General features: G+C 41.4%; 1 protein-coding gene across 2 annotated transcripts in view; it reads right to left on the bottom strand.

Moving 5' to 3' along the window:
* DNAH11 (dynein axonemal heavy chain 11) overlaps positions 1–27,831 on the bottom strand; it is a 357,148-nt gene that overhangs the window by 128,800 nt on the left and 200,517 nt on the right. Inside the window, exons 55-58 of one of the 2 annotated variants that reach the window (XM_069587639.1) lie at positions 26,078–26,239; positions 14,473–14,706; positions 10,664–10,810; positions 792–905 (exon numbers count right to left, since the gene is read on the bottom strand). In XM_069587639.1, coding sequence (XP_069443740.1) covers positions 792–905; positions 10,664–10,810; positions 14,473–14,706; positions 26,078–26,239 — 657 coding nt within the window. Of the gene's footprint in view, positions 1–791; positions 906–10,663; positions 10,811–14,472; positions 14,707–26,077; positions 26,240–27,831 lie in introns of those variants that run through there. The other variant, XM_069587640.1, reaches the window with a different exon arrangement.

Genomic DNA, 27,831 nt, shown 5'->3' with positions numbered 1-27,831 from the left:
GAATACTGAGAGAAACAAATGGAATATTTCTTTGAAGAGCAGTGGAAGTCTGGATCCCTTCTTCGAAGGTGAGTCCAAGACCCTCAGGCCTAGTAATGCCCTGGGAATCTGCCAGAGGCCTAGCAGAACCGAAAGGCAAGACCAGCTGCCAGTTTTTAAAATAACATTGCCCATAATTCCATCTCTCTTTACACAGTCCTTCTGATCACCACAGTTTATTTTCTCTTATGGGAATTTGAATGCTCAATGAGATTTTGCTAATAATGTGAATTTAGGAAAAATGGTGTGGGTCAAAACTAGGTATCTTTGCATCCAGGTTTTTCTTCTTTCCCTGAGAGTCTATCATTAAAACTACTTTTATAAGATATCCATACTAGGAAATAACCAGAGGATATAAAGAATCCCCCACTTACTTCTTCAAGCAACAGAGGAAATAAAGAATCTTCCACTTGGTTTTTAAAGCAACACATACTATGAACCACTAGATTTGGGCCAAATCTAAGTGCTAACAATAGAGTTGCCTTTTATGAGAGCATAAACCGCATGGCATTGGAAGTATTCAAAAGGAGACTACGCGCTGGGGTCAAGGAGGACAGACTTTCGGATAGGAAAGGCAGCTCAACTATAATGCTGACCTCAATGATGTCCTTAAATAGTTGTTTCAACTGTAACATTTTATGGGACTTTCTTTCCTTTTGATTGCATGGATTTCACTCTCAATCCAGTTATCAAACTCTAATAACCTTCAAATATTACTTTGAGAAAACCCTGAGCCCAGGAAGCATTCTTACCCTGTTGAGTGTATTGAGGGCAGCTGTCGCAGCCACCAGGGCGGGCTCCGCTTTCAGTAAGTCCACCTCACACTCCCTCTGTTTCTGGGACACTTCGGTCTGAATGGCTGTCACCTAATCAAAGAAGAAAAGCACACAAACCAATTATTGTCTCAGATATCTCTACTGAAAAATGCAAGCTGCCTCAGCGACACTGCTCAATAATTTGCCTATATCTTGAACAGATGAGACTAATTTCTCTTCAGGCACATGGTATGCACAAAGCTTTGCATAGGCACAAAACACACAGCACAAATGGACTCAAATATCAAAATGCTCCAAGCAGGGCTTTGGCCATTTTAAGGTGCCATTAATAGTAAATGCAAGATTAAGCATTTCCTTTGTTTTTCAGTTGTCTTTTTCGGCAAGTCTTGGACAAGTGACAATCTAAGCTGACTCAGTAAACTAGATCACAAAGTATTTTTGCCAAAATTCCCTTAATTTTTGCTTATATTTACCTTACCTACATTATCTAATTACCTATGTTTACATCATCTAGAAGCCATGTTAACTATTCTTTAAGAATAAACGTAAAGGGACTTCCCTGGTGGTCCAGTGGTTAGGAATCTGCCTGCCAGTGCAGGGCACACGGGTTTGACCCCTGATCCAGGAAGATCCCACATGCTGCAGGGCAACTAAACCCATGAGCCACAGCTACTGAAGTGCACAAGCCTAGAGCCTGGGCTCTGCAGAGAGGCCGCTGCACTGAGAGGCCCATGCACTGCAGCTAGAGCAGCCGCTGCTCGCCAAGCTAGAGAAAGCAGGAGCGCAGCAAGAAGCAAAAATGCATAAAATTGAAAAAAGTATAAATGTGAAGCTCTTCTGCTCAACTGATCAGAAGATATTATTCTACTCTGTGCATGTTTATCAGTACATAAAATTTTTATGAAGACTAATTATATACTAGGTTGGTGCAAAAGTAATTGCGGTTTTTGCATTGTTGAAATTTGCCATTTGGTATTGAAAACATTCTTATATATCATTTTACTGTGCATTTTTCACTTTGCTTTTTTGCTAATGATTAATTACTTGCTTTTTATATTTATTTTAGACTAGGGAAATGATGTTAGACAAAAAGCAAATTATTTTAGTTTAAAATGGGTCGTAAAGCAGTGGATACAACTGGCAACATTAACAATGCATTTGGCCAGGAACTGCTAACAAACGTACAGTGCATTGGTTGTTCAAGAAATTTTGCAAAGGATATGAGAGTCTGGAAGATGAAGAGTGTAGTGGCTGGCCATCAGAAGTTGACAATTACCAACTGAAAGGATCATTGAAGCTGAACCTCTTACAACTATACAAGAAGTTGCTGAAGAATTTGGTGTCAACCATTCTAAGATCATTCAGCATTTGAAGCAAATTGGAAAGGAGAAAAAGATTGATAAGTGGGTGCCTCACGAGCTGACTGAAAATTTTTTAAAAATCGTCATTTTGTTGAAATGTCATCTTCTCTTATTCTACACAACAACAATGAAGCATTTCTCTATTGGATTGTGACACGCGATGAATAGTGGATTTTATGACAACCAGTGATGACCAGTTCAGTGGCTGGACTGAGAAGAAGTTCCAAAGCATTTCCCAAAGCCAAACTTGCACCAAAAAAGGTCATGGTCCCTGTTTGGTGGTCTGCTGCCCATCTGATCCACTACAGCTTTCTAAATCCCCGGTGAAACTGAGGGGGATTACACTGAGAAGTATGCTCAGCAAACTGATGAGATGCCCTGAAAGCTGCAATGCCTGCACCTGGCACTGGCCAACAGAAGGGCCCAATTCTCCACATCAATGCCCGGCCACCTCACACAACCAATGTTTCAAAAGTCGAATGAATTGGGCTATCACGTTTTGCCTCATCTGCCACATTCACCTGACCTCTCGCTGACTGACTACCACTTCCTTCAAGTATCTCAACAACCTTTTGTAGGGAAAACTCTTCCACAATCAGCAAGGGGCCAAAAATGCTTTCCAAGAGTTTGTTGAATCCTGAAGCATGGATTTTTATGCTACAGGAATAAACAAACTTATTGCTCACTGGCAAAAATGTGACTGTAATGGTTCTTATTTTGACTAATAAAGATGTATTTGAGCCTAGCTATAATGATTTAAAATTCACAGTCTGAAACCAAAATTACGTTTGCACCAACCTAATAATATGGATATAGGGAAGCCATGGTGGTAAACTTGAACAAGATCAAAATGAGGGCTTTTGGAGTTTTGATCCTTCTCCCTTTAGAACACAGAACTTGAATGTCTAGGAAGAGAAAATTCTTGTCCTTAGCAGAAATGTGGAGTTTCAAAGCTGTGGCTACCAGGCACCAGGATCCAGTCACCATGGGGGATGGTTGCTGTGGTGATGTGGACTGTGAATCATCATGTGTGAACAAAAGCACATTTCTTCAGATGTGTTTGGAATGAACAGGTTTATCTATACCATAAAATTAAACACTGCTCACAACAAATTACCTTGTCTACCGCAGCTTTATTAGCAATAATTACCCTTCTCCTGATTAACCATTATTTTGCTGTGTACTGCACCTCTTATGAATGTAATTGGTTCAGGCTAGATATGTGATCTCTGGCCAAATATACGTTTGGTTACTATTAACATATGTAGGGAAACTCTGCATGCTTACTGAGAACTGCTCCCAAACCTCAATCCTGCCAGGAATGACCATGAAAACTCCAAGCATACTACATTTTCAATGTGTTAGAGAATTCTGCTATAGAAAAAACAGAGACTATATTTGAGTGAGTTATTACATCAGGTTTGTTTACTATCCTTAAGGATATAATGAAATCTATACATGCTCCTTGTGACCATTTATAATAGTATCATTTAAAACTGGATCATAAATTTTTTAATATTTAGAAGAAACCCTAGAGAGTACTTCTAAATGCTATTTCACCAAGACTGGGGTCATACATATACTCTCTCTTCCTTTACTGTTAATGGAGTATTATCCCTTTGGGTAATTTGATAAACAGGGCAATTTAGAACATTTAACAACTAAACCCCACAAATGCAAATGAAAAAAATACTCCAGGTTGGTCAACTTACTTCTCATTCCCAATCCCTCTCACCCTAAGTGCAGCCTTATCGGAGCTGTGAAACTGCTGTGTATCGCGGTGACTTGGTAAGCCTGACTGTGTACTTTTTCTCTGCCTCCCTCCCACAAGGCTCCTGGGGACTGGTTAACGAGGCCCAACCCGGGGAAGGTGGAAGAGCTGCAGGGAAGCTTAGAGTGTGTGCTTTCTCTTTACCATCGTCTATTAAAACAGACTTGAAGACAGCCCCATTCATGGGAACCCCAGACTCCTCCTGCCCGCTACTTGTCAAAAGAGCCTTGCAGATGGCTCATGAAATTTAGTGGTGGTCACAACAAAAGGATAAAGTCACAAAAACTGCTTGTTATGGGCCGAGCTGTGTCCATTCAAAATTCTCAGGTTGAAGGCTTAAACCCAGGACCTCTAAACATCACTGTGTTTACAGAGAGAGCCTTTAAAAATGGTTATATTAAACTAAGCCTGTTAGGGTGAGGCTCAATCCAATCTGACTAGTGTCTTTGTAAGAGGAGGAAATCTAGTTATACACATGAGTCGGCAAGGGTATGTGAACTGAGAAAAAACATGTGAGGACAAGTGGGAAGGGGACCATCTGCAAACTCATTGCAGAGAGGCCTTGGGAGAAACCAAACCCGCCAACAGCTTGACCTTGGACTTCCAGACTCCAGAACTCTGAGAAAATAAATCTCTACTGTTTAAGCCAGTTCTAAGCAATAGATAGAAAAGGACATGTAAAAACGGACTGGTTCACAATCGGGAGAGGAGTATGTCAAGGCTGTATATTGTCACCCTGCTTATTTAACCTACATGCAGAGTACGTCATGCAAAATGCTGGGCTAGATGAAGCACAAGCTGGAATCAACACTGCTGGGAAGAATGTCGATAACCTCAGATATGCTGATGACACCACCCTTATGGCAGAAAGTGAAGAGGAACTAAAAAGCCTCCTGAGAAGGTGAAAGAGGAGAGTGAAAAAGTTGGTTTAAAACTCAACATTCAGAAAACTACGATCATGGGATCCAGTGCCAACACTTCATGGCAAATAGATGGGGAAACAATGGAAACAGTGACAGACTTTATTTTCTTGGGCTCCAAAATCACTGTGTACAGTGATTGCAGCCATAAAATTAAAAGACACTTGCTCCTTGAAAGAAAAACTATGACAAACCTAGAGAGTATATTAAAAAGCAGAGACATTACTTTGCCAACAAAGGTCCATCTAGTCAAAGCTATGGTTTTTCCAGTAGCCATGTACAGATGTGAGAGTTGGACCATAAAGAAGGCTGAGTGCCGAAGAATTGATGCTTTTGAAAGTTGGAGTTGGAGAAAATTCTGAGAGCCCCTTGGACTGCAAGGAGATCAAACCAGCCAATCCTAAAGGAAATCAACGCTGAATATTCATTGGAAGGACTGATTCTGAAGCTTCAACACTGTGGCCACCTGATGAAAAGAGCAGAATCATTGGAAAAGACCCTGATGCTGGGAAGGATAGAAGGCAGGAGGAGAAGGGGATGACAGAGGACAAGATGCTTGGATGGCATCACCGACTCAACAGACATGAGTTTAAGCAAGCTCTGGGAATGGTGATGGTGAAAGATAGGGAAGCCTGGCGTGCTGCATATCATGGGGTTGCAAAGAGTCTGACATGACTGAGCAACTGAACAACACTGTTTAAGCCTCCGACTCTGTGATGTTTTGTTACGGCAGCTCCAGTTAACAAATACATGACTCTCCCTTACCTTCAGACTATAAGAAATTTCTGATGGTCCTCCAAAATTCAATCCCATCAATCTTTAGAAAAGAGACATTAAAAACCTGAAGACCATCCAAAATCAGGGAGGATGTTTACCTTTCCAAGAGATTATATGAGCTCTGCACTATGGAAGGCATTCTCACTCATGAGGCTTACACTCAACAAAGAGGGCAATTTGAAAGGGATCAGAGGATTCTTAGAACCTGGAGCTGATACATCAAGATTGGAAGATCTAATTTTCACAAGCTTAATGGTGCTTACTTGAAGTCACTGCTAGCAACACCTGTGATTTGAATAGTCCTTGATGATCTTACACATTTGAAGTAACAATTTCAACTGGCTTCTCTGTATGGATTGTCAAGATGTACAGGAAGACGGTCTTCCAATTCCAGTATTTGTTTAGCCATATTAAATGTTGCAATATACTTTTGTTACTTTTAAAGTACTTCTTATGTGTTACAATTTCATAGAATCAAAGAATCCATATACACCCCTTTATAAGAACCACATAGAATTTAGTACATTGTTGCACATATGGCCAATGTGAGCTCACGGCATATATTTGATTAACACCTTGACTCTGCTGCTGCTGCTAAGTCACTTCAGTCGTGTCCGACTCTGTGCGACCCCATAGATGGCAGCCCACCAGGCTCCCCCATCCCTGGGATTCTCCAGGCAAGAACACTGGAGTGGGTTGTCGTTTCCTTCTCCGTTGTCATTACCTTGACTCTACATAATTTAATTACAAATAGACCTTTCTTCCATAACCAATTTAAAATAGTTTTTTCCACTATTGCATCTATTTGGCTTTCGTCATAGCCCTTATCACTAACATAAAATATCTTGTCTATCAATATTGTCACTCATCTTCTATCTTTCCCATTACAATGTAAGCAACATGCAGGCACCTTGCCTATTATATATCTTTAAGAGCCTAGAAAAGTACAGGGCCAAAAAAAAAAAAAAAAAAAAAACACTGGTGCTCAGATAATATTTGTTATTTATAATTAGATTGAGCCTCATGAATAAAACGAAAATATTTTAAAGTGTTCTTAGCTTTTGGTATGGATCAGATATTAAAAAAATAGCATGTATCTTTTCCATGTCTGAAGAACTTCATGAAACAACCTGTCAGATGAGTTCTAATCTGCTAAAACATTTCCCCCTCGTTGTGAGGACAATTTTGCCTTAGAAATTCAGGTGCAGTTCAGTCGTTCAGTCGTGTCCGACTCTTTGCGACCCCATGAATCGCAGCACACCAGGCCTCCCTGTCCATCACCAACTCCCAGAGTTCACTCAGACTCATGTCCATCGAGTCAGTGATGCCATCCAGCCATCTCATCCTCAGTCGTCCCCTTCTCCTCCTGCCTGCAATCCCTCCCAGCATCAGAGTCTTTTCCAATGAGTCAACTCTTTGCATGAGGTGGCCAAAGTACTGGAGTTTCAGCTTTAGCATCATTCCTTCCAAAGAAATCCCAGGCTGATCTCCTTCAGAATGGACTGGTTGGATCTCCTTGCAGTCCAAGGGACTCTCAAGAGTCTTCTCCAACACCACAGTTCAAAAGCATCAATTCTTCGGCGCTCAGCCTTCTTCACAGTCCAACTCTCACATCCATACATGACCACAGGAAAAACCATAGACTTGACTAGATGGACCTTAGTCAGCAAAGTAATGTCTCTGCTTTTGAATATGCTATCTAGGTTGCTCATAACTTTTCTTCCAAGGAGTAAGCGTCTTTTAATTTCATGGCTGCAATCACCATCTGCAGTAATTCTGGAGCCCCCAAAAATAAAGTCTGACACTGTTTCTACTGTTTCCCCATCTATTTCCCATGAAGTGATGGGACCAGATGCCATGATCTTCATTTTCTGAATGTTGAGCTTTAAGCCAACTTTTTCACTCTCCTCTTTCACTTTCATCAAGAGGCTTTTGAGTTCCTCTTCACTTTCTGCCATAAGGGTGGTGTCATCTGCATATCTGAGGTTATTGATATTTCTCCCGGCAATCTTGATTCCAGCTTGTGATTCTTCCAGTCCAGCGTTTCTCATGATGTACTCTGCATAGAAGTTAAATAAGCAGGGTGACAATATACAGCCTTGATGTACTCCTTTTCCTATTTGGAACCAGTCTGTCGTTCTATGTCCAGTTCTAACTGTTGCTTCCTGACCTGCATACAGATTTCTCAAGAGGCAGGTCAGGTGGTCTGGTATTCCCATCTCTTTCAGAATTTTCCACAGTTTATTGTGATCCACACAGTCAAAGGCTTTGGCATAGTCAAGAAAGCAGAAATAGATGTTTTTCTGGAACTCTCTTGCTTTTTCGATGATCCAGCCGATGTTGGCAATTTGATCTCTGGTTCCTCTGCCTTTTCTAAAACCAGCTTGAACATCAGGGAGTTCACGGTTCACGTATTGCTGAAGCCTGGCTTGGAGAATTTTGAGCATTACTTTACTAGCGTGTGAGATGAGTGCAATTGTGCGATAGTTTGAGCATTCTTTGGCATTGTCTTTCTTTGGAATTGGAATGAAAACTGACCTTTTCCAGTCCTGTGGCCACTGCTGAGTTTTCCAAATTTGCTGGCATACTGAGTGCAGCATTTTCACAGCATCATCTTTCAGGATTTGAAATAGCTCCACTGGAATTCCATCACCTCCACTAGTTTTGTTTGTAGTGATGCTTTCTAAAGCCCACTTGACTTCACATTCCAGGATGTCTGGCTCTAGATGAGTGATCACACCATCGTGATTATTCGGGTCGTGAAGATCTTTTTTGTACAGTTCTTCTGTGTCTTCTTGCCACCTCTTCTTAATATCTTCTGCTTCTGTTAGGTCCGTACCATTTCTGTCCTTTATCAAGCCCTTCTTTGGATGAAATGTTCCCTTGGTATCTCTCATTTTCTTGAAGAGATCTCTAGTCTTTCCCATTCTGTTGTTTTCCTCTATTTCTTTGCATTGATCGCTGAAGAAGGCATTCTTATCTCTTCTTGCTGTTCTTTGGAACTCTGCATTCAGATGCTTATATCTTTCCTTTTCTCCTTTGCTTTTCACCTCTCTTCTTTTTTTTTTTTCACCTCTCTTCTTTTCACAGCTATTTGTAAGGCCTCCCCAGACAGCCATTTTGCTTTTTTGCATTTCTTTTCCATGGGGATCATCTTGATCCCTGTCTCCTGTACAATGTTACGAACCTCATTCCATAGTTCATCAGGCACTCTATCTATCAGATCTAGGCCCTTAAAAAATGTAAAAAGGCCTCCACAGTACTTGTTATAATCTAACATCTGTAAAAATGGATTTGGGCTTCCCAGGAGGTACTAGTGGTAAAGAACATGCCCGCCAATGCAGGAGACATAAGGGCGGTGGGTTTGATACCTGGGTCTGCAAAATCTTCTGGAAGGAGGCATGAGTTATGAAATAGTAACTATTGGAACATCACATATTTGTTAATGCCTGAAAAGTATCCCCTGGGTGAAATTAGCTTATGATCATCACACCATGTGTGATACCTAGTTACTTTAAATATAAAAATATACCTTTAAAGATATCCTCCACTTATCTGAAACTCAATGGAAATATTTATTACCAGAATTAGGAATTATATGCTCATTGGCCATGCCAAACATGCCTTATCTTTAACTTCAAAAATAAGTTTTAAAAAAAAATATTTAGCGTTTTGATTTTCTATACACTTTTCAAGTCTTTAGTGTGCAAGTTAAAGGCACATATGCTGAATGCACATTAGAACAAAAGGAAAACAATTCATCTGTCTACGAATGAATGGTAACATCACTGGAAAAACTCAAATATTTTCTGCTATCATTAATGCAGAATAATAGTATAATGGCAACAGAATCACTGGCTCTATGAGTATTCATAATTTATGTTTTGTATTAACTAAGCCTTGATAATAGGGCTTCCCTGGTAGCTCAGATGATAAAAAATCCTCCTGCAAAGCAGGAAATCCTGATTTGATTCCTGGGTCAGGAAAATTTACTGGAGAAGGGATAGGCTACCCACTCCAGTTTTCGTGGGGTTCCCTGGTGGCTCAGCTGGTAAAGAATCAGCCTACAATATGGGAGACCTGGGTTCGATACATGGATTGAGTAGATACTCTGGAGAAGGGAAAAGCTACCCACTCCAGTACTCTGGCCTGGAGAATTTCATGGTCTATACAGTCCATGGGGTTTCAAAGAGGCAGAAAGCCTTGATTGTAATCTTTTGTTTAAAATAGAATTTGCACATATACATTCATTCAGTTTTTAAAAGATCTTTATTAATCATTCTGTTTGCTTTTTACTAATTGCTAATTATTCTGTTTGCTATTTACTAAACATTTAGTAATCATTCTGTTTCTCTCGGGAAGTGAGATATACAAAAATGAAATACCTTCTACTTGCTGCTGAAGTTTCAGTAAGAGAAGATGACAAAATAAGTTATATTTATTTCAGAATTACTGGAAACCTAAGCACAAAGAAAGCCAATCTATATAATCTTAAAAGTAATTGTTTCCAACAATAAAACATAATACAGAATGCCAGGGCCTCCACAGACTCGAAAAGGACAAATTTAGCTTGGGATATAATAATAACCTCAAGTTGTATTATTAAAATGCAAAATTCGAAAACCATCTTGCAGAGTGACGGAATGGGCTTTGTTAACAATTGAGTTGTTCAATTTGCCTAAAAACTGAAAACCTTTAGAAACCTCTGTGGTGACTTCATGACCTTTACTGTATTACAAATAGGCCTGATGTTCAAAATCCACATCCATTATATGCTTGAATGAGCTCAGTATTTATTGTTCTTTTGTGTCATTAAAAGAGCTAAAAGGGTGGGAAAATGCATAATGTAAAGAAAGGTCAAGTGGTAATCATGGTGTGAAATGCTGTTACATGTGTAACTATCATAATTCTTTAGATTTTATGCTCCCTGGAGGGGAAGTTGTTCAAAATTGTTCACCTACAAAGGTTTATTTTGTGCTAAATATAGCTCCGCACTCCAAAGGGTGGAATTAGCCTGACCTTTCGCTCCTCGGCATCGGCGATGGCCTTTTCCCGGCTCAGTTTCTCTGTCTGAAGCCCGATCTTTGCGATCAGAGCTTCAGCATCCTGATTTCTCAGTTGTAACTCGGCTTCTTGAGAGGCAAGTCTGGCTTTCAGCTCTCCCACCTAAAGGAAAAGTCATGACTCTGTGTCAACAACAGCAAATACCAGATATAGCTTATTATTTTAAGTGAATTCAGGGATGCCTAACAATTTCTCACTTCCATCTGTTTCTATCCTGATTTGACTTTAATTCCATGTGCAAAAATGCAGCCCCATTTTTTTTTTTTAAAGAAAACACAGGAATCAACAGAGTAAGTTTTCCATGGTTTTGTGGAAAATGTCATTAATTTATGTCAGCACCAACTAAACATTTATCTTCTCAACTCAGTCTGTACAGTCAAGGATGCACCCCCAGCCATCCCCACCTGAGCACATGTCACACAAGCACCCTGCTTTTCTGGTCCTGAGGGGTATAAATATTAGTTTTTTTTTTTAATCATAAAAAAGAACACTCACAGCCATTTATTTTCATTCCATTGCTAAAAACACTTCAGGGGTTTCATCATGTGAGCAACATTCCACTGCTATATGCAAGGATCCTTACAACCTCTGCTTCAACACAGGTTATTTACACTCTGCCTTAGAGGTATGGCTGGTACTATGACCGCTACCTGTGTTATTAGAGTTTAAGCTAAGACTGATTTTTTATCCTCTCTATGAACTCAGGCTTGTGCCACACAGTGATGTTTGCGTCTTTCTCCTTTTCAGCCAAGTGAAACTAGTCACGTGGCAGGCCATAATCAAAAGCATCATCCAAGGGATTAAAGGAAAATCATTTTAAGCACTGATTTCAGTCTGTAAGGAAGCTGTTAGGTCTGAAATGTCCAAAGCCACTCAAACCCCAGAGGCAAGGTCTTACTGACGAAGAGAAGTGACTAGGGCTCTCCATTATGACCTATGCTAAATCTGCCGAGGGCATACACGGCCATCGAGGGGATAAGGGCTTTATTGCAATGCGTGAAGAGCGGTAAGGACTACTTCAGAGGGCACGGCTATCTGGCTCTGTGGGCTGCTGCCACATGAAGACCTCTCTCCCTGCACACAACCTGATCTTACACTATCCAGCTTTCCAGCTATTCACAGAGGACACTATGCTTCCTCTCCATAATCAATCGATTTAAAAAACTCTTTAAGGTGTATAGAATCTGCCTGCACTGTGGGAGACCTGGGTTCGATCCCTGAGTCGGGAAGATCCCCTGGAGAAGGGAATGGCAACCCACTCCAGAATTCTTGCCTGCAGAATTCCATGGACAGAGGAGCTTGGCAGGCTACAGTCCATGGGGTCACAAAGAGTCAGATATGACTATGTGACTAACACTAACAAAGGTGCTATTAAATATTCAAACCACTTTTCTGATATTAAGAGCATGACATGCACAAACACCTGATGGGAAGGAATCTTTAATAGTCCTTCCATTAAGACCTTGTGCATCTTCTTCTCAGGGGCTCCAAACAGTCAAGAACTTGGCAGTCACCATGAATCACTGTTCCCTTTCTTTCTTCCTCTCCTCAACCGCCAAATTATAAACACACAACTGAGATGACTGTTAGGAAACCACAGATTCTTTCCTTTTCTTTTTCTCTATGAATGAGATGCTGCCATCACTGAGAAGAACCAGGAGGCTACAACCCATGCTTTTGTCTCTGTTACTAGGGAAATAAACTCTCTGAGTGCAGTGCCAGCCCTGTCTGGTACAGCAGTTCAGCTTAGCCAATACTGTTACATTTCCTGGGGCAAACTCAACAGGCTCCTCGACATTAAATGCTCTGGGACCCAGATCTCCTTCACGTTTAGCTTCACAGGACTCCTAGCAAAGTCTTTGCTAGGGAAAAGAGTCTTGATTCAAGTGAGGTGGAATTAGACAGGAGGAGAAAAGTGAAAGTGAAGTCGCTCAGTCATGTCTGACTTGTAGTGACCCCATGGATTGCAGCCTACCAGGCTCCTCCGTCCATGAGATTTTCCAGGCAAGAGTACTGGAATGGGGTGCCATTTCCTTCTCCAGGGGATCTTCCTGACCCAGGGATTGAACCTGGGTCTCCCGCATTGTAGACAGACGCTTACCCACCTGAGCTACCAGGGAAGACAGGAGGAGAGAGGGAAGACAAATGAAAGAGAAAGAAGGCAAAAAAGTAAGATAAAATTGTATATAAAAAGGGAGACCAAAGAAAGACATTCTTTAAAGGGACAGAAAGATGCACAAATCAAGATATGTTCTTTGGGAGTTTTCTGGCAACTATGATTTGCACTGGGTGTCCCAGGTGGCTTAGGGATAAAGAACCTGGCTACTAAGGCAGGAGGCGTATGTTCAATCCCTGGGTCAGGAAGATCCAGGGATTCTTGCCTGGAGAATCCCTTGGACAAAGGAGCCTGGCAGGCTACTGTCCATGGGGTCACTACAGTCAGACACGACCGCAGGCACACCCACACACTCTGCATCACTCAGCCCTGGAAACTGTCCTGAGAACCTCCTCACTCCTGTTTCTCTTTCCCAATCGTGGTCCATCTACTCACTGCTCAGAAATGATCACAATGTGTCACCAAAGAGACATTCCTTGGTGTATGAAACCAAGGGGCAAAGGAGCACTGGGTGTCTGGCCCTTAGAATGTTTCAAGGACGTGGCCCGAGAATCCTTCAGGGTGAAAGGCGCCAACATACACTCCCCCAACCAGGTTCTACCTTATTTCCAGCCTAGGCACGGACTGTCCACCAGCATCCTTGGGGAGAAAACTGGCCCAATCTCTTCAAAAGCATATGGGCATATAATCTAATGAAAATACTCTGTAAAGGTCACTGGAGTTTCTTGCCTTGAGGGGAGCACCAGTGAGAAGTATATTTTTTCCCCCTTCTAGCTCTAGGGCCTGGCTGGCCCATCACAAAAGTCTTTGTCTTCTCACATTCTAATTTTTAACCAGTTACAGAGAGGCTCCGGCAGGTGGTGATGGACAGGGAGGCCAGGCGTGCTGCAGTCCATGGGGTTGCAAAGAGCTGGACATGGCTGAGCGACTGAACTGAACAGAGGCAGCTTGGAGCCATGGGCTCTATATAGATTTGGGCTCAAACTCCGAATTCATGGGCTCTGTGGCCTTCAATTCTTTGAGCCTCATGTGTAAATTCACATTAGCAACACCTACTTCATATATTGGGTTTTTCACCATGAAATCAGATGATATGTGTACACAACTAACACCCTGTGCTAAGTCTCTTCGGAATGACTAAAGGAGATAAGAGGTGCGGCCTTCAAGGCAGTGGGGGACATGTGGCTGGGGATGAACTGGATACTATCATCTAACAGAGATGATGGCTAAAAGGAGCAGATCAAACAGGTCAGAGGAAACAGCTGTTCTTAGGGATCCCAGTCACAGCAACCCTTATCATATCACCAGCCAAGAAATGACACCTTCACTTGGGACAGAGAATCTGAGACCAATCTGCCAACAAGCCCAGAGCACGGGGAGATGAGAGGAAACCAGCTGTGCCCATGCCACTCACCATCTCGACACCGCCCAGCACGGAGCCAGGCCAGCCAACCAGCTGTGACCGCGTAAGCGGCCGATACCTTTCCAGGCTTAGGAGAGTGGGAACTGTGTGTTCTCTGTATCATTATCTATAGATTTTAGGACCAGGCATCTTACACAAGTGGGTTAAAAAGCTGCTTCAAAAGTAAACGTATTTTTCAATGTTAAAAGCACAGTATCACTGAGTAACAACATACCCTGGTCATACCTGAGAGGCTGTGGTTCTCAGCTTCTGGACACCATTCACCAAGTGCTCCTTCTTCTGGGACACCGCTTCTTGTTTCTTTTTCAACAGGTTCTTAAACAGTGATATCTGTTCCAGAAAACTCTTTGGGGTCGTATAGTTGTGTCTTCTCTCATTCTGGTAATACCTGGTACTCATTTCATGTACACTAGTGTGAACGTGGGCCATGAAAAGGCTAATAGAGTCTTCATCCAGGGGCTGAAAACATACACATTGCAATTCGTATGAAATTTTCTCAAGTGAAAACAAAAATGCCAACTTAAAAAAAGGAAGAAAAATCAGCAAAATTGTACACTATTTATTTGCTAAAAGCCAGCACAATTTACAGTAGATCTAGAGAAACTTAAGTCTTTCAGAGATATCCACCGGTTTAGAGAGATGACACGAAGGTATTCAGTTTCGTTACCTCTTCTCGCCAAGCAGGGCAAAGGATTTACCCCTGCTCCACATACCAAACCCAAAAGCCAAGGTGCAACACAAGCACAGCGTTTTACAACTTGATTTTTATCAAGTGTGTCAAAGAGAAAATGCAGAAACTGAGACACTCTCACTTTCAAGCTAGGCTTTAGCCAAAGAAAACCAACAACTCTGCAGTCACTGGGAAAACAAAACAAAACGAACCAAAATAAAAGTCACTGCTTGTGGGAGAACAATATGCCCATTCTCATTTGGAAAAAAAAGAAAAAGGAGCAACTCTCCTTCGAAGAGTCCCTGGAGAACTCCCCACTAGACACTCTTTCCATTTTGTCCTCTACGACTTCTGAAGTAGTTAACTTTTTAATTTGTGGAGTCACATCTCCCTCATTTTAATGATTATTTATTGCATTCTGTACAAGATGAACCAGGTTCAATTAATCAAGGGAAGCCTAAAAATCAATTAATATGAATTAAATGAGCTACACCAACTCTTAGGAAAGTCACACATAATTTACCAAAGTGTTGTCAATAACACTCAGACATCTTTGGGGAAATTGCGCACAAGTGGCTGGTGGTGCAGTTAAACGTTTCAAAGCTGTGCCATTAATATCACAGCCAGGGGCGTGAGGAGAGACAGGCCGATTCTTGCTGGAGAAGAACGCCTCCAGAGCAAAGTCCAAACACTCCACTTTCCAACCTCACGGAAAACGCCTGAATGGGTTTAAAATATGTACAGACTGGATTGTTCTGCATGTGAAAAATCCATTGCGCTAGTTACTAAAATGTTTTTAAAGCAAAAGTTAAATATAGAACGATACATATTCTGAATATGCTTTGTTTCCACTTGATCTGAGACATACATGTATCACCAAACAGTGAATTCAGAATGTAAACTTCTAAGGAAGTAATGCCATACAACTCACATCCCTGAGGGGATCATTTTTTAAAGAATCTGACGGCAATATAAATATGGGCAGAAAATCATTCCTGTCCTGTCTTGTTTGAACAGAACTCAAAGCCAGCATGTATCTTTCTAAAATAGATAAATATGTCCCCAGCCAAGTGCAACCTCCTTGTAGCAAAGGAAAAAAAAAAAATCTGGCCTCTACCCAACCATGATCCTTATGAGGAGGCTCCTCGGCTGCCCTGAACAGCTCTCTTTAACAACAGTTTCATTTGTAAATCCGAGATGGAAGAAGTGGTTTCCGGTAGAGCTGGAAGAGGCCCGAGACAACTTGTCTCAATGGGGCAAAATAACTATTGTTATCGGGCTTAACAAAATGGCACAGCATGGGAGACTTGCAGAGCCAGGGAGCAGCTGGTTGTAATTCACACTGTTTTTCAGAAAACTCTAATCGTTCCAGAACAGACCTCTTTGATGACTGGTCTTCCCTGCATTCTCAATTTGTCACTTTCTCTTATGATAAGGTCAGTAGTGACAGCACTTCCTGACATTAACAGCTGTGGCTTTTAAAAGGGTCATTGTAGAACTACTAATTGCAGTAATTTCATTAGCATAAATTATTTATTCTGCCATTCATTTATCTCTAATTTTCTTTTGGGGGGCAGGGGGAGCTGGGAGGAGAGGGCTCCTGGTGCAGCTACAGCAATGGTGATGCTATCCTGTATTTTTCACTTTTAGAGGATGGAGTGAAGAACATCACTCCTGCAACATATGGCCCCTTAATGAAAACTGGTTGCAGTCATCTTGAAGCCAATCACGGTGAAGGCAAAAATAAAAAGAAGCAAAGTGCCAGTATCCAATAGATTATAAATGCAGGGTTTCCCCACTAAGATGCCTTGGAAAACAATGCTGGATCCAATGCAGGGTCAAATGCAAAGAAGAAACTGTTTTTTTCCTCATATTAATAAAAAGTGTTTAAATTCTACTCTCTTGGTTGGCTCTCCGTAAACACAGAAACACAGATCTCTTCTACTTGGTGTCCTGGTTCTCAGGCAGTGGGAATCACTGCCATACCAAGTACCCCAGCCACCTGACTCTTACAGCAAATGTCCAGCACATCACTGCTGTTAAAAATGACTGCAAAATTGGAATGGAAACCAATACCTGGAAGCCAGAATGAAATCAAACCCTGTAAGTGCTGTGTAAGATTTTACACCTTCCCAAGACCAGCAAAGACGACTATTTACATTCAGTACTTTAAAATTCAGTTCCGGAAGTATTGCATTCAAGTAACGGAGCTAGGAGGGGCCAACGAGGGCAGATGAAAGAGAAAAGTTTTCAAGTTTAACTTGGGATAATTTTGTAACATATGATGCCATATAGCTGTCATCCATCTTGATAGTTCTCCTCAGAAAATATTTATATATTACTTTTTCACAGCTTAACTGAAGTATAATATATAAAAACTGGACATATTTAACTTATTTTTAATAATTGTGAAATTATTGATTTTCAGTAATTCCAAAGCTATTATTTGTACTTTTTACTTCTTTTGGGAGCTGGTCAATCTATTAGAAACTGTGGTTGTAAGGTTGGCTTATTGAATAACAAAAATTGAATAATGTGCAAAGTGGCACAAAAATATTTGAGCTCCTCTGCTGATCTCCTCCTGGTGCTAATGGACTTTCAGGAAAATACTGTGGAGGCAGCCAGGGACATGGCGTTTGAGTCGTGAGACCTGGTGAGAGTTTCACTTCTGTCAAATTGGGCAAGCTATTCCTCCTGCCACCAAATCAAAAGCTGGACATTCCTCACTCCTTTTGGCTCTGCTGCTTCTCTTCCTTTCAAGCCCTCCTTTGGAAAAGGCAAACATTTGTGCAGTGGCCCATTCTACTGTCGGCGTGTTTGTTTTCATTTTTGTCTTAAGTTTAGAGACCAAGCCTGGGTTAAAGGCAAGCTGAAGCCCAGCACAAGCTAGTAATCTTCCAGATGAGTTTTTCATCCTTGAAGGAGGTAGCCTTCCATGGTTCACTGACAGAATATTAAAACAAAGAAGCAGTTGAGGTCTGAGGGTGTGAGGAGGTAAGATGGAAGCCAAGTCAGCTAAACATCTCTCAGGGAAAGAAGACAAGGGAGGAGATGGTTCTGGCGAGACCAGTGAAGAGGAAAGTCACAAAACTATAGCCAGGAAGGACTGATGTTCCTGTGTAATTCAGCTAAACTTTCAACTAAATAGCAAGTCCAAGTTCCTGGGCAGCTGTGAAAATTGGACCCTCCTTTCCAGGTAGAGGGGATTCCTAAGTTTTCATACGTAAGTTTGCAAAAACCCTGGAGAGCAGCATTCTATCGCTATTTGAAATTCTACTGTAAACTTAATTAACATGCATAGAGTAAGAAATGTATGGTGGGCAGTATATTAGTGCACATGTGCAAAGGAGGAAGGGGGCTGAAGAATGGGGAGTATATTAACTACCACCTGGGCCTTTTCTCATCTGTTTGAACACAGGCTTAAGCTGGTATGAGATTTAGGCAGATTCAGTAAGAATTTGGTTACATTTGCTTTTGTCTTGATCTTTTAAAATGATACCAGTATTCCTCAAAAAAAGGATATTTTCCACAAATTCACAGAATTTCTCTTGCATAGGGTTATCCTTCTACTTTTGAAATTCATACTGAATAATCTTCACTGTATTTCAAAGGAAGAACTGTGCTACAAATTGTGAACTGAAATGCTGCTAATGTACCTATCACTAGCAAAATAGTATTTACTACGCTTTATGCTTGGTCTAACATTTTTAAAGGAAGCTAGAAACCAGTCACAAAGTCAATCTTTGAACAGCAGTATAGTAACTTTGCTGGCATATTGAGTGCAGCACTTTAACAGCATCATCTTTTAGGATTTCAAATAGCCCAGCTGGAATTCCATCACGTCCATTAGCTTTGTTCGTACCGATCCTTCCTAAGGCCCATTTGACTTCACATTCCAGGATGTCTGGTCCTAGGTGAGTGATCATACCATCGTGATTATCCGTGTCATTAAGATCTTCTTTTGTGTAGTTCTGTGTATTCTTACCACCTCTTCTTAATATCTTATCCTTCGGTTACATCCATACAGTTTCTGTCCTTTATTGTGCCTATCTTTGCATGAAATGTTCCCTTGGTATCTCTAATTTTCTTAAAGAGATCTCTCAGTTCAGTTCAGTTCAGTCGCTCAGTCGTGTCCGACTCTTTGTGACCCCATGAATCGCAGCACGGTAGGCCTCCCTGTCCATCACCAACTCCCGGAGTTCACCCAAAGTCAAGTCCATCGAGTTGGTGATGCCATCCAGCCATCTCATCCTCTGTCGTCCCCTTCTCCTCCTGCCTCTAATCCTTCTAATCTTTCCCATTCTACTGTTTTCCTCTATTTCTTTGCAATGTTCACTCAGGAAGGCTTTCTCACCTCTCCTTGGTACTCTTGGAACTCTGCATTCATATGGGTGTATCTTTCCTTTCCTCCTTTGCCTTTTGGGTCTCTTTTTTCTCAGCTATTTGTAAGGCCTCCTCAGACAACCATTTTGCCTTTTCCATTTCTTTTTCTTGGGGATGGACTTTATCGCTGCCTCCTGTACAATGGTATGAACCTGTGTCCACAGTTCTTCAGGCACTCTGTCAGATCTAATCCTTTGAATCTATTTGTCACTTACACTGTACAATCGTTAAGGGATTTGCTTTAGTTCATACCTGAATGGCCTAGTGGTTTTCCCTACTTTCTTCAATTTAAGTCTGAATTTGGCAATAAGGAGTTCATGATCTGAGCCACAGTCAGCTCCTGGTCTTGTTTTTGCTGATTGTATAGAACTTCTCCATCTTCATGTAGAAAGAATATAATCAATCTGATCTCGCTATTGACCATCTGGTGACGTTCAAGTATAGAGTCTTCTCTTGTGTTGTTGGAAGAGGGTGTTTGCTATGACCAGTGTGTTCTCTTGGCAAAACTCTGTTAGCCTTTGCCCTGCTTCATTTTGTACTCCAAGACTAAACTTGTCTGTTACTTCAGTTATCTCTTGACTTCCTACTTATGCATTCCAGTCCCCTATGCTGAAAAGGACGTCTTTTTTTTTTTTTTTTGGTGTTAGTTCTAGATCTTGTATCTTCATAGATCTGTTCAACTTCAGCTTCTTTGGCATTAGTTGTTGGGCATAGAGTTGAATTACCATAATATCGAACGGTTTGCCTTGGAAATAAACCGAGATCATTCTGTCATTTTTGAGATTGCGCCCAAGTACTGCATTTTGGACTCTTTTGTTGACTATGAGGGCTATTCCATTTCTTCTAAGGGATTCTTGCCCACAGTAGTAGATATAATGGTCATCTGAATTAAATTCACCCATTCCAGTCCACTTTAGTTCACTGATTCCTAAAATGTCAATGTTCATTGTTGCCACCTCCTGTTTGACCCCGTCCAATGTACCTTGATTCATGGACCTAACATGCGAGGTGCCTATGCAATAGTGTTCTTTACAGCATCGGACTTCACTTTCACCACCAGATACATCCACACAACAATGGGCACTGTTTCCACTTTGGCTTAGCCTTTTCATTCCTTCTGGAGTTATTTCTCCACTGATCTCCAGTAGCATATTGGGCACCTTCCAACCTGGGGTTGGAAGTGTCCTTTTTGGTTTTTCATACTGTTCATGGGGTTCTCAAGGCAAGAATACTGAAGAGGTTTGCCATCCCCTTCTCTAGTGGACCAGGTTTTGTCAGAACTCTCCACCGTGGCTCATCTCTCTGGGTTGTCCCTATGTGGCATGGCTCACAGTTTCATTGAGTTGGACAAGGCTGTGGTCCATGTGACCAGTTTGGTTAGTGTCCTGTGGTTGTGGTTTTCATTCTGTTTCCTCTCTGATGGACAGTATAAGAAATCTGTGGAAGCTTCCTGATGGGAGAGACTGGCTATAGGGAGAACTGGGTCTTGCTCTGGTGGGCAAGGCCATGTACAGTAAATCTTTAATCATATTTTCTGCTGATGGGTGGGGCTGTGTTCCCTCCCTGTAGTTTGGCCTAAGGTCAAACCATGGTAGGGTAATGGTGACCTCTTCCAAAAGACTCATGCCAGCATGCTGCGCCTCCCAGGACTGCTGCAGCCAGAGCTCCTGTCCCTGAAGCAGGTCAGTGCTGAGTCTTGCCTCCATAGGAGACACTCAAAGACAGGTCTGGCTCAGTCTCTTGTGGAGATCATTGCTCCTTTCCTTGGGTCTTGGTGTGCACAAGGTTTTATTTCTGCACTTCAAGCATCTCTGGCGGGTATGAGATTTGATTTTAAAACGATTATGCCCCTCACCCCTCCTGTCGTCTTGTTGGGGCTTCTCCTTTGCCCTTGGACATGAGGTATCGTTTTTGGTGGGATCCAGCATTCTCCTGTTGATGGTTGTTCAGCAGCTAGTTGTGATTTCAGTGTTTTCACAGAAGATGAGTGCACGTCTTTCCACTCAGCCATCTTGACTCACTCAACATGCCAATAAATTTGGAAAACTCAGCAGTGGCCGCAGAACTGGAAAAGGTCAGTTTTCATTTCAACCCCAAAGAAGGCAATACCAAAGAATGTTCAAATGGCTGTACAATTACACTCATTTCACATGCTAGCAAGTTCATGCTCAAAATCCTCCAAGCTAGGCTTCAATAGCATGTGAACCAAGAACTTCCAGATGTACGAGCTGGATTTAGAAAATGTAGAGGAACCAGAGATCAAATTGCCAACATCTGTTGGATCAAGAAAATGTAAGAGAATTCTAGAGAAGCATCTACTTCTGCTTCACTGACTATGCTAACATCTTTGACTATGTGGATCACAACAAACTGTGGAAAATTCTTCAAGAGATGGGAATACCAGACCACCTGACCTGCCTCCTGAGAAATCTGTTGCAGATCAGGAAGCAACAGTCAGAACTGGACATGGAACAACAGTCTGGTTCCAAATCGGGAAAGGAGTATGTCAAGGCTGTATATTGTCACCCTGCTTATTTAACTTATTTGCAGAGTACATGAGAAACGCTGGGCTGGATGAAGCACAAGCTGGAATCAAGATTGCTGAGAGAAATATCAATAACCTGAGATATGCAGATGACACCACCCTTTTGGCAGAAAGCAAAGAGGAACTAAAGAGCCTCTTGATGAAAGTGAAAGAGGAGAGTGAAAAAGCTGGCTTAAAACTCTGCATTCAAAAAGCTAAGATCATGGCATCTGGTCACATCACTTCAAGGCAAATAGATGGGGAAACAATGGAAACGGTGAGAGACTTTATTTTCTTGGGCTCCAAAATCACTGTGGATAGTGACTGCAACCATTAAATTAAAAGACCCTTTCTCCTTGGAAGAAAGGCTATGACAAACCTAGACATCATATTAAAAAGCAGAGACATTATTCCACCCACAGAGGTCTACCTAGTCAAAGCTATGATTCTTCCAGTCATCATGTATGGGTGTGAGAGTAGGACTATTAAGAAAGCTGATCACTGAAGAATCGATGCTTTTGAACTGTGGTATTGGAGAAGACTCTTGAGAGTCCCATAGACTGCAAGGAGATCAAACTAGTCCATCCTAAAGGAAATCAACTCTGAATATTCATTGGAAGGACTGATGCTGAAGCTCCAATACTTTGGCCACCTGATGCAAAGAGCCGACTCGTTGGAAAAGACCCGGATGCTGGGAAAGATTGAAGGCAGGAGAAGAAGGGGGAGACAGAGGTTGGATGGCATCACCAACTCAATGGACATGAGTTTGAGCAAGCTCCAGGAAACGGTGAAGGACAGTTAAGCCTGGCGTGCTGCAGTCCATCGCAAACAGTTGGACACAATTGAGCCACTGAACAACAACAAGAACGTAGTATTTTCCTCCTTGAGTGGACGTTTTCCCATGATCAGTTTGGGAGATGGCAGGAAAATATGCCATTCTGATGTTGCCAAGTCTTCAACAAGTTCTACATGGAAGAGATGACAGAATGTGGAATAAAGTCATTTTCTTGACAATGCTGATGATACTCAGCTTGTGTAACTATTTTGCAGTATCTCAGCAAAAGGACAGAGCATTTTCACTTGCCAGTTGGAGGATATGCCTGAAAAGGATGATCTCCATCTTGCTGAGATCCTCTTATCTACTCCTTTCAGAGCAAACTTCACTCCTCAGAGAGCTCATCTTCTCATTTCCATTCAATAATCTCTTTTCATCAAGCCTTGCTTTCAAGTATGTCAATTATTCATTTTGACTTGAAAAACCAAAAGCATCACTTATCTTTTAACACCTGTTTCTCTTGCCTTTTCCCCTGAATATTCCTAACTGGGACCCATAGACTTCTCAATAAGCCCTGCTCCCCCAATTATCATTTTCAAACTGATTCCCAGGCACAGCCAGAGGGTCTCCCCTCCCTCCATACACCGTGTCTCCCCGTCCCCACTTCCAAGGGTCCTGTGAGGCGTGTGTATTGACACAAAGTCATCAGGTAACTAGCTGGTGATACTCAAGTGTCAGCTATTTGGTCATTCTGTCAGCTGTCACTTTAGTTCAACGCCAGGTAACAGAAAAGTAGCACAAACATTTACTTAGAAGCAATCAGCCCACACCCCTGGGTTCTGAGTGTGTACTGACTGAAAATTATATGTCAATGCACACAAAACCACTTGCCTTTAATGACTCCTTTCTCTGTGGCTAAAGGAGGGGAGGGTCACCTTGTGTAAGTACCTTACACTCTGCAAATGAGGTCAATAATTAAGAAGTACCTAAATTATGCTGATAATTCTCAGTCTTAATGATCAAAATTAAAACTAAGAAATTGATCAAATTAGTATTCATTTTAAAAATGTAAAAGCTGTTTTTGACCTCTACTGAAAAGGCCCCACACATTTTTAGAACATGGACACGTTGCACTCTGAATTATAATTATTGCTCCTGAGCAACAAATTAGGAAGGTGGGAAAGTTAAATAGGCACGCAGCACTGGAATGAAATCGTCTGGCTAATTTGTTTCCAGGCATAATTCAGCGCCACAGAAATGGGAAAGTGCTTTTTAAGTTCTTATTTGGCACTTAGCATCCTATAGGAGGCATCGTGATACCACCAAATAGAGCTGAGCACCTGCCAGGAGCCCTCTGGACTTAAAAGTGATGCAAGTCCCGCCACATCCAGCAGATGTCAATGGTCACTGGCGTATTCAAGCTCCTTCAGGAAGAGCTGTCTCCCTCACGGGCAGGAGAAAACCTGCATCAGAGCAGCAAAGGCAAGAGGCTTAACGCACTGTCCAGACACTCAGTTAAACCTCGTTTCCTCCTATTTGGGAAATGAGCATTAAGAAGCCAAGCACACTGGTCCTTAACTCTTCCTTACCAAGCTAGCCTGATCAAACGAACTGGATAAAACAAATTTTTGCCTACTAAAGGATACATGCTGGCTCTCTCCCTCTAATAATTTAGTGTTCTGAACCCTCTTGTAATTATCAGAAGACAAAATAGTGACCTATGTAATTCCAGGAATGCAGTGGACCTAGCATTAGCTGAAGACATTTGTGTTAGTAGCTGTGACCATTATTTGTGATCATATTTAATGATGGTCTTCTGGATTTTACAGTATAAAAGATTTCTGGTAGATTTAAGGCAAGTGTTAGTCTCCATTAGGCGGGGTTCCTTTGATTCTTCAGGAAGACACGTCATGGGGAGAACAGCATTTCAGACAGAAGTCAGTCGGTCCAGGGATGGCACACTGCTACTCTGTTCATGAGAACAAATTGACATATATTTCCCTCAATGTAAGAGGGGCTTTGCGGTGCTTCCTGACCAGTGGAAAACAGTGACTATCACTTAAAACAACAGAACCACACAGTAATATTACTCTCTCTTTACCCACCCCCCAAATCCTGTTGCTGTTGTTTTAAAGGTCTGGGTAAGCTCGTTCAATGTTAGGAGTGAGTACAGAGACAGGCAAGAGAAAGAAATTTCTGTCTACAGAAAAAAAACAGTGAAAACAGAAGAGCTCGGGTTTTTCTTTTATTTATAGAGATGTTTTAAGTGTGTGTGTGAAGACAAGAAATTGAGGGAAGGTATTTGGATATCTTAAACTCTGTCAGATATGTCTTTAATATGTTGCTTGACAGTTCTTCTCTGGCAATCTGCCACTGAATCATTAATAAACTTCGGGAAAAAATAAACCATAGAAGATAAAGTTTTATATATTATGCATATAAATATAAATATGCAGTGAAGGTGGCTGTATTACAAACAATTCATTAAATTGGTAAAAATGCCCAGATTTCTAACCATCAGAAGATGTACTATGAACAAAATGTGAAAGAAGGGCTTTGGAAAAGCAGCACTTATACCTTGGGGAGTAAAGGAGGCCACAGCAGGCTGCCTGCTCACTGTTTCAACTGGTAGCAGACTTCACTCCTTACATACCCCCAATCTTGCTTGTGGCTCTGAGAAGGCCTTTTCCTGTCTGACTTATTCTAGGCACCCTCTCTCCTCAACCTTCCATGGAAATGGAAGACAAAACTCCCTAGGAAATGTTCACAATTACCATCCTTCCAAACTACCTAATCAGAAAGATGCTCGCTTCACACACAGCTTAATTTCTAGGAGGTCTAATATTCCCTCATAACCCCATTTCTTTTTCTCTTTGAATCTGAGTGAAGTTTTGTTTTGTTTCATGTGACCGTTTGAAAATACAATAGGAGGTGGAAATTTCATGATGAGCAAATGATATACATGATCTATAAAACATAAACCCATAAAACAAAGAAGCAGATACATTATATGACTTAATGATTACTAAATCCACGGGGGCTGATTTTCACCTAGCAATACCATAAATGAGAAAAATCACAAAATTGGCTTACTTTGTTAAGATCAAGCATTGCATAGCTATGGGTGGCTACTTTTTTGTTTGGGTTTCTAGTCGTGGATTTAAAGGATTTATATCCAGTCAGCCCCGTTACGATTCAAGTAAGTGATGATCCTGGACTTTTGATGAGTCCGTGGATGAGTAAGAACTTGATCACGTGCTGTGTGTTATGTGTGTACACATCTCAACTGGACACAAAAGATCAGTCACTATATTCCATAGAATGTAACCTCACAAGGATGATACTATCATCTTAAACAAACAAGGACAACTTTCTGCTAGAAGGTGTATTCTGGAAATTATTTACTGAGGATTTGGGTCAGAGTGTGCGAGTACATGAGTGTTTTGAGAGAGAGAGATTGGAGGCTGACACAGCATACCTCAGTTCCCTTGGTTTCCTCAATGAACCTCCTGCTGACTGTGACCAGAGCCTCCTGGGGCCAAGCATGGAACCAGTCAACAGCCGTGCAGTTAACCAGGGCTGGGAACTTCCGAGCTCTACTTCTCAGCGTGTGACCAACCGGAGAGAAACACAAAATGATCTGTGGAGACACGGGGGCAGGGCAGAACCAGGAGGGTGATGAGTGAGCAAAGAATTACACTGAGACCCTGGACAATGAAAGAAAGGAGCGCAGCCAACCGTGACATTAAAGCAGCCTAAAGCACCACAGAGTGGAAAGCAACATTAACCTCCCTGCTAATCAAAGTACACAGGACCCCATCAGACACACAGAAATACTGCTGTGTGCTTTCCTTAAAACCAGTCCCTCTCCTTCTGAACATTTTTGATGATCATGATGTATAGCGAGAAATTCATTGTTTTCTATTACACAAGTCACATTACGATAGTAAAAAATTAAAAATTAAAATCAAATCTCTGATAATACCAAGACTTTCATCTTCTGGCTCCTATTATGTCATTCATCAGACTCCTGAAAACTGTGTATAAGATGCTTTTAAGGAAACAATATTTTATCATATTGCATACTTTGTTCCCATTTAAAGTACAATACATTCACTTGCGTTCATACTTAACATTTTTAAAAGAGTAAAAAGGTCGGTTTATACATGATCCCAATGAGAAATCTGTAAGTTTGCAGAGTTCTATTTAAGTATTCAATGACTTAAGGGTTCATATAAATCAGGAGGTTTCCATCCTCTCTCTAGTGACTCAGGGCTGCTGCTATCAAGAGTACCTGAGTTTCGGCTGAGACGTGTCACCGAAGCTCAGTGGGGCAAGCAGGTTGTCAGGAGTCAGGCGGGTCTGAAAATCCCGCCTGGGATCGTCAGATGTTGCGTTCTGTGTGTATACTAGCACAAAGGAGGTGTTATGAAGCACCCTTTTGTGCTCTGCCTTCTCTCCCAGGTCACCGTGGACTCGAGGGCACTGGGGGCACTGGTGCCAACTGGGATAACATCTGAGGACAAGTCTTGCTTTTCTTTTCTCTGGGCACGGCTTGCCCTTGATGACATACACAAAGCTCTGTATTCTCTTAATGAAATCTCTCACAGTTTGAGATGAGGCATCTGACAAAACCATTTTTCATGAAATATGATTTTTCCTGCATTGCATTTTAGAACTCATGTCATAAAAACCATAATAATATGTGAAACCTTGTATTCCCATTTAACAGGTGCTTTTACTCTGTTAATTTTATATACTATGGCTCTTCAACAACTCGAGATGAATCCTAAGATCTTCAGTGATTTCCAAGAATGCATAAGCTGGCTGATCATTTTTTTTTATATTCAAGAGTCTAATTACAAATCTAATAAGTGCTCTAAAATTGCATGTCCTCAGTAACAAGCCTCAGTTACAATGCAGAATTTTCACTTAAAATTGAGATTTTAGATTTCTCCTCTCAGCCTTGTCTCCCCAAATATGAATATTTTTCTGTAATGTCCTGCAAGTTGGTTTTCCACACCCAACTTACCTCTCATTCATGACAATTTTGGAAACTTCATTTACATGTAATTTTAACAAAGGCAGAGGAGGGGGAAGCTCATTTGAGTTACTAAATATTTCCATCACTTTGACACTTGCTATATTTCTACATTTATTACTGGCATACTATCAGGTCTTAAAAGTGTGTTAGAAAACAAAGCATCTGAATCATGTCTGGTTAGCCTCAGG

This window comes from Ovis canadensis, chromosome 4, assembly GCF_042477335.2.
Source record: "Ovis canadensis isolate MfBH-ARS-UI-01 breed Bighorn chromosome 4, ARS-UI_OviCan_v2, whole genome shotgun sequence".
NCBI lineage: Eukaryota > Metazoa > Chordata > Mammalia > Artiodactyla > Bovidae > Ovis > Ovis canadensis.
This window is presented reverse-complemented; position numbering and strand designations above follow the sequence as displayed.